At 50.0% G+C, this 7,936-nt stretch overlaps 1 protein-coding gene across 4 annotated transcripts in view; it reads right to left on the bottom strand.

The window, feature by feature from the left end:
• Window positions 1-7,006, bottom strand: part of BRAT1 (BRCA1 associated ATM activator 1) — a 30,421-nt gene extending 23,415 nt beyond the window's left edge. For all 4 annotated transcript variants that reach the window (XM_078862074.1, XM_078862065.1, XM_078862057.1 and 1 more), the window contains exons 1-5: window positions 6,685-7,006; window positions 5,702-5,807; window positions 3,613-3,783; window positions 1,411-1,571; window positions 323-470 (exon numbers count right to left, since the gene is read on the bottom strand). In XM_078862074.1, coding sequence (XP_078718200.1) covers window positions 323-470; window positions 1,411-1,571; window positions 3,613-3,783; window positions 5,702-5,711 — 490 coding nt within the window. In that variant the 5' untranslated portion in view covers window positions 5,712-5,807; window positions 6,685-7,006. The remainder of the gene's footprint in view (window positions 1-322; window positions 471-1,410; window positions 1,572-3,612; window positions 3,784-5,701; window positions 5,808-6,684) is intronic.
• Window positions 7,007-7,936: the final 930 nt, after the last annotated feature.

A 7,936-nucleotide genomic window follows, 5' to 3' on the forward strand; every position in this document is an offset into this window, starting at 1 on the left:
CAGGGAAAGACTTAAAAGACAAATAGTGCTCGTGAGACGGTGAAGAGTGGTGCTTGAAGGATGTGTTGACTATGTAGCAAGCCAGATAGTAGGGGCGGATGGCTGTTTCATGGCCATGGTGTGGCTGGTCCAGGATGGCTAGCCATGGTGCGACTGCATGCGGTGTGGATGTATGTGGCCGCACATTGCCGTGGTGTGGCAGACCACCAAGTGGCCGGGACGTGGCGTGACCAACAATGTTGGCCGGCAGTCGTGCGGCCGGGAGTGGTGCGACTGCGTGTGGGGTGACCGGGCGCGGTGGTTGCGTCACGGCGCGGCTCACCGGGCTGGCACAGCCACCGGAACGCGGGCTCGTGCCGCAGCGCCGAGCCGAGCCCAACGAGCCAGCCGCAGCGCACCGCCGCCTCGCGCCACGGGGAGCTCTCCGCGCCGGGCAGTGCGCCAAACAGCCCGTCCACCAGCCCCAGAGCCTGCGGAGCAACACGCATTCAGCTTATTCATATTATTGGGTTTTTTCGGTAAAGTCACGTAGGTAAAAAAATTTAAAATTTTAATTAATAAAAGTAAAATTAAAATAAAATAAAAATCACGACGTTTCGGAGGGAACACAAGCCTCCGTCTTCAGGTGGAATCATCACGGCACACTCGCTGTATCAAGAAAATGAGAAATTCCAAGAGATCCGACCCCGTGTATATACTGGTTGAGGGGGGGAGGAGCCAGGGCAGGCCCCTGGATAGGAGTTTATTATTATTATAGTAAGGTCGGTGCGGCTCAAGCTACGGCTAGTCTACATAACACCTACGTGACTTTACCTAAAAAGAAAATGAATCCTTGCAGTCACGAAAGCGTCAAATCTAAAACGCATTCAGCTATTCGGTCACTCAGACATTCATGTACACACAAGTACAGCCCCCCTTTTGTTAACAATTGCTGGATAATAATAATAATGTCAACCCATTATGTTCCGCTGCTGCACGGCGTTCGTTCACTCTCGTAGAGAGAGGATGACTCACGAGGCGCGAGGAGGAACCACAGACGAGCAGGAAGAACTGGCGCCAACAATTATCCAAGCTCTGCGGTCCTCTATATACGAAAGGGTTCTCGGCCAATTAATGATTATTTGCATTTTAACACGTAGGCTTTCGCAACCAATATCATCCATAATACAGGTTTATTGGGTTAGATCGCGTAAATATATGTGTCGTTAAACCCGCCAAAACACGACACAGCCAACGAGTAAGGGTTGTCACGTAAACAACACATGCCAATTCGTTACGAGTACAGCACACAGGTTTGTTGGAGAGCCAAGATTATAAATGCTGTGGCTTGGCTCTCCAACATCATCATTATCTAGTGATCCATTCGCGTTGTTGGATTGTGCGCGGCGCCAATTCTCCGCCGGGCGTTACCTGCAGGCGCTGGAAGCCACAGTCGGTTGTGCCCAGTAGCCCGGCGAGACGCAGGGCGAGGGAGAGGACGCAGGGAGCGACGTCCATCCGTGCGGCGCTCACGCGGCCCAGGAAGTCCAACACGCACGGACGTACGTGCCGCAGAACCTCCCCGCCGGTGTCTGTTCCCCGTAAAACGGGCGGCGGGAAAAAATAGGGTGTTTCACTGCCGCCTTGACACGGGGGGGGCAAGCATGCAGGACCCCACCGGCGCCACAAGGCAGGCGAGACACGGGCATCATCAAGGCGCTACACGCGCGTGAGCGAGCGTGTATATCTCGCGGTGGGAGAGGCGGTGGTGGCGCAGTGGTTAGTGCTCCCCACCGGGCAAACCAGCGTTCGATTCCCGCTCAAGGCCAACATCTGCGATGAATATCTGAACCGGTTCTGGAGCTCCGGTTGACTCGGAAATAAATGGCCACATGGTGCGGTGTGTTAACGTCAGCACTGGGGAGAGACGAAGGTGGTCATGTTGGTGTAACCGTATCACTCTACTGTGTGATGCGCTGGCCTCAATAGGTGCTCGCTTTACAGAACTTGCCCCAACAGTCTGTTAAAGGCTACACAAGGGATATTTGTCTTTGTATCTCAGTCATACACAGCACCATGGCAGCGATGTGGCCGAGCAGCATCACGGATTTGCCGCCTGTTGCAGAGGTTTTGCGGTTCAAGCCCCCCGGCTGTCCTAGTTAATTCTGCGGGTGTATTAAACTTAAATCCTCCGCTTCACAGTCGACGTTCAAGATTCCGCAGCGTTCATCAAGAGTCGGATGCCATGTGTGTCGGAACCACGGTCCAAATTTCAGAAATGACTCGAAAATTACTTCATCGGAATGAGCAAATACAACATCGCTCCCCTACTGGCAGGTCTAATCCCCACTTACTGGCCGGTGTGCCGAGTCACCGTGTTCTGCGTAAGGCCAGCTGCCATTATGGGGTCCCCCTAGGCCAACGGTGGTCAAATGGTGTCTTTGCGAGCCGCATGCGGCTCTTTAATCCACCGCATGCGGCTCCATCGAAAAGGGCATAACGTAGAATGTACGATAACAGTTGCAAACAGTAGTGAATATCTCCTGTGCTGTGCCGAAAACTGTCAATATATGCACGCTTATATATAAACTTGGCTCTTTGCCGAACTCATGGGTACCTTTTGGCCTTATATAAAGGTGTCAGTTTTTGTACCAGTTGAAATGGTAAAAACCTATTACTATATTTTGCCACTGGTCAAGGAGGTCTCATAGTGTAAATGCTTACCCCGAGCTCTCAATACCCTGATAGTGCAGTTTTTGAGTTGTACGCCTTTTGGCGTCATCTGGTCCAACACCAATGGAGACTAGGCTCTAAGAAAAGCTGTCTCGGGTGTGGACCAATCAACTTCAAGGACAGTGCATATCATTATCATTATCAGAGTTGTTCCTTTTTGTTTGAATTTTGACTGCTTGTGTTGTGGTTATTGCAAACATGATGCCTTGTATAAAGGTGTCAGTTTTTGTACCAGTTGAAAGGGTAAAAACCTATTACTATACCTTTTGGCTCTTGGTCTGTTACGGGTTTTTCCACCCCTGCCCTCGGCTAAAATAAACTGCGTGAAAACGTTGTGCTACGTTATGTGCGCAATGTTAATTCTTGTAGCATTATTCACATTACTTAATCTGCATCTCACACACGGTTGAGCTGGCACTCTCTCTAGATTACACATCCCGATGGCGAAGAATTAAATGCAAATCGCTCGATTGGTAAACGTAATACCCGCGCAGGATTTCGTTGATTGATTTTTGAGCCAGACCGTCGCGTGAATAAAATGCCAATCGATGTGTGGGCATACACCCTTCCACCACCTGATAAAGCCAAGTAAAAAAAAGTTGTCACGTGAACAAACGTGCCATTTACTACTGCTGCAGGAGGAATCCACGTGAATTTTTGGCTTTCGACAATGCAGCAACATCACCCCCTACTGTGAAAAGGTTGTCAGGATTCTTTTAAAAAGCAATGTTACAACGCAAATGGTATTGGTCAAACGACCCAATTTTGATGATGATTGTAACACGTAGCTGCAGTGCTCCCTACTGCGTAAAACTTATCAGGGCACTCAAAAAAAAGTCCTGAGGCTTTCCTCGGTAAACAAGCACAACAATAATAATAACAACAATGAAATCATCGCACCTGGACGAGACATCTCTCGGCCCAGCCAGTCCAGCAGCTTCTCCAGGCACGTGTCATCCGTGACATCCCGCCCAGGGTCAGTCAGTAGCTGCAGCACAGGCGGCAGCAGAGCCAGCCCCTCCACGCTCGGCTGCCCGGCCACCTCACCTAGGCCCTCACCTGGGCCCTCACCTGGTAACACATTATCCTTGAGGCTTCTGAACGGTTTCTCACAATGTTGAGAGTCATCTTCTTGGTTCTTTCGGTAAAGTCACGTAGAATGGAAATAATAAAATAATACAAATAAAACATAATAAAATAATTCTCACGACGTTTCGGCCACAACGCAAGCAGCCGTCCTCAGGTGGAGAGCAGGTCTGTCGAGTAGACAGAGTCTGAATGATGAGAGTCTCAATCAATCCATGCAACGTATTGCCATGTTGTTTGTTGTTATTTAACTGATTGTAAATAATCACACACTCGGACCTATTTACTGCAGTGCACCGGCAGCTGCTACTGATGGTTCAGGTCTCATTATGTAAGCGTCCGATCCAAGAGTTTCGTCTTCACTCACAGCCTTTCTATGAGGAAAAAGCAGGAAACTAATAACAATGCCAGGCTATTATTTAATTTACTATAGAGAGGTGTTCACGAAGTGGGGTATTATAGTAGTCTATTGCTGATTTAAAGCTTTCGTGACTGCAGGGATTCATATTCGTGGTTCTTTCGGAAAAGTCGCGTAGAAGGGAAACAATAAAATAATAAACATATAAAACAATAAAATTCTTACGACGTTTCGATTGCAACACAAGCAATCATCATCAGGTGTGAAAACCACAGCAAGAGAATTTGAAAAAAAAAAGTGGCTGTGGTTTTCACACCTGATGATGATTGCTTGTGTTGCAATCGAAACGTCGTGAGAATGTTATTGTTTTATATTTGTATTATTTTGTTTCCCTTCTACGTGACTTTACCGAAAGAACCAAGAATATATAGTCCATTGCTGTTACACAAACTCATGCAGTCTTGCCCTTGCCTGCACGAGTTAAAATGTTTCTGTGCCTCAGATTATTGGGCTTCCCTCTCAGTTTCTTCGGATTTCACAAAGTTTTTCAGTAGGGTTCTCATTGATTTGAACCTCTTGGAGTCGAAATGTATGCTGGTGTCTCACCTGGTCCCTCACCTGGTGTTTCACCTGGTCTTTCATCAAGTGATCTCATCTGGTATATCAGCGGTCTCACCTGATGTCTGACCTACCCCCTCACATGGTCCCTCACCTGCTCACTCACCTGCTCCCTCACATGCTGCTTCGACTGCATCGTGAGGTAATGATTCACCTCCACAAAGTGATTGCCTGCTGAAATGATTGGTTCTAGATTTGAAGCTTTCGTGACTGCAAGGATTCATATTCTTAGGTTTTTTTCGGTAAAGTCACGTAGGTAAAAACATTAAAATTAATAAAAGTAAAATAAAATAAAAATCACGACGTTTCTGAGGCAACACAAGCTTCCGTCTTCAGGTGGGACCGTCACAGCCACGACAGCTGTATCAAGTAAATGAGAGGTAAATGAGAGGCATTTACTTGATACAGCTGTCGTGGCTGTGACGGTCCCACCTGAAGACGGAAGCTTGTGTTGCCTCCGAAACGTCGTGATTTTTATTTTATTTTACTTTTATTAATTTTAATGTTTTTACCTACGTGACTTTACCGAAAAAACCTAAGAATACAAATCATTAGTGCTGAGCTCTTGTTTACAGCCCTGCACCACTGGTGGAAATTCCACGTTTCTATGCTGGGGGTGAGTCTATACGCAGGACAACCAGTCTGTTAGCTTCCGACCAAAGTAATACCTTATTTTATCGACCCCGCAGGCATGGATTATGGGTTGAATAAATATCCGGGAACCAGGATTTGAACTCGCAACCATCCCATTTTTTTTTTTGCCACGAGACTAACTTCTCGAACATCTTTCTTACAGCAATGCCACGTGCTACGAAGAAGGGCCATTGCCCGAAACGTCGCCTGTTGTAAGTTTTTAGTGGCAAACAAGCGTCGGGTGTTCATCTCTCCCCAGCAAGGGGAGTGTGAACGCGGCCATCAAAGCCTCACCGCTCCTCATGGCGACAAGGACGAGAGGTCGCTCGCTCTGTCCACCACAGCTGCAACTTGTCAATGTCCTGGGCCCCACGTGTCCAGTGACCAGCCCGGCCCTTCACTGAGAAATAGGGGGGTACAGGGTGATGGGGGGAGAGATGAGTGGGGGGTACAGGGTGATGGGGGGGTGAGAGATGAGTGGGGGGTACAGGGTGATGAAGGGGGTGAGAGATGAGTGGGGGGTACGGAGTGATGGGGGAGGGGGGGTGAGAGATGGGGGGGGTACAGGGTGATGGGGGGGTGATAGATGGGGGGGGGGTGCCGGGTGATGGGGGGGGAGAGATGAGTAGGGGGGTACAGGGTGATGGGGGGTGAGAGATGAGTGGGGGGGGGGGTACGGGGTGATGGGGGGGGAGAGATGAGTAGGGGGTACAGGGTGATGGGGGGTGAGAGATGAGGGGGGGTACGGGATGATGGGGGGTGAGAGATGGGGGGTACAGGGTGATGGGGGGGGGGTACGGAGTGAGAGATGGGGGTGTACGGGATGATGGGGGGGGGGTGTACGGGATGATGGGGGGGGGGGTACGTAGAGATGGGAGGCACGGTGTGTGTGTGTACTATACCTACTACCATATTAACACTAATTAACAAACCCCCTTTTGCCCAACGCCACTGTTGCGATGCAGCAGGCCTCTGCCACGCCGCGTCCACCTTCGGGCTTGTTGTGCGGGGGGTGCCACGCTTGGCCATACTTCACCAAAGCTCGCCTCGCGTGGGGGGTTACGCGAGGAGGGGAGCTTGGTGGACCCCAAAAACAAATCGAACACCATTTGCTCGCCCGCCGCCAAGCGGAATCGAGAATCGTTACTTGATGCTGGAGGAAATCCGATAAGCCGTAAAGCTCTTTTCATCCTACCCCCGCCCCGCCACAGACGTCCGTCCACACACACACACACAGCCATCTCTGCCACGGGCAGCCGATAGATTGTGATTCTTACCCCCTGCCCGAGACTCAACACCCGCCGGGGTCTGCAACGCAAACGTCCTCGCCGTGAGTTCGGGGTAGAATCGAGGGGGGCTACCTGACTTGGTTGGTGGGGGGCCCGCGTCTCGTCTAGGCCGCGGCGGCTTCGTCTTCTCCCTGCCAAAGGTCCATTGGCCGGGAATTAATTTGAAGGGGGAAGAAAAAACACGCGGGCAGTCGCTACTCACGCCTCGCTCCCTGCCTCTCTCTCGTTTGCGAGTTTTTTTTTCAAACTGCGACGGTCGTCGTCGTCACATCCCGCGTGGCGTCACTTCCGGCGATGGCGTAACAACAACAACATTCGCTCCCCGACTTACGAACATTTGACTTACGAACATTCGACTTACGAACTTTCAGAGATACGAACACAGCTCCCGGTATACCGTGTGGTCGGGTTTGCAGCTGTTCGTAAAGTTCAACCGCCGCGCAATATATATGGCGGTGGTGGCATTTGCGTCTGCAGAACGTGAAGAAGCAGTGACATCTGCAGAACGTGAAGAAGCAGTGGAATCTACATCTGCAGAACGTGAAGAAGCAGTGGCATCTACATCTGCAGAACGTGAAGAACCAGTGGCATCTACATCTGCAGAACGTGAAGAAGCAGTGACATCTGCAGAACGTGAAGAACCAGTGGCATCTACATCTGCAGAACGTGAAGAACCAGTGGCATCTGCAGAACGTGCAGAACCAGTGGCATCTACATCTGCAGAACGTGAAGAACCAGTGGCATCTACATCTGCAGAACGTGAAGAACCAGTGGCATCTGCAGAACGTGCAGAACCAGTGGCATCTACATCTGCAGAACGTGAAGAACCAGTGGCATCTACATCTGCAGAACGTGAAGAACCAGTGGCATCTACATCTGCAGAACGTGAAGAACCAGTGGCATCTGCAGAACGTGCAGAACCAGTGGCATCTACATCTGCAGAACGTGAAGAACCAGTGGCATCTACATCTACAGAACGTGAAGAACCAGTGACATCTACATCTGCAGAACGTGAAGAAGCAGTGGCATCTACATCTGCAGAACGTGAAGAACCAGTGACATCTACATCTGCAGAACGTGAAGAAGCAGTGACATCTACATCTGCAGAACGTGAAGAACCAGTGGCATCTACTTCTGCAGAACGTGAAGAACCAGTGGCATCTACGTCTACAGAACGTGAAGAACCAGTGGCATCAACAACTACAGAACATGAAGAACCAGTGGCATCTACATCTACAGA

This window comes from Lampetra fluviatilis, chromosome 1 (genome assembly GCF_964198595.1).
Source record: "Lampetra fluviatilis chromosome 1, kcLamFluv1.1, whole genome shotgun sequence".
NCBI lineage: Eukaryota > Metazoa > Chordata > Hyperoartia > Petromyzontiformes > Petromyzontidae > Lampetra > Lampetra fluviatilis.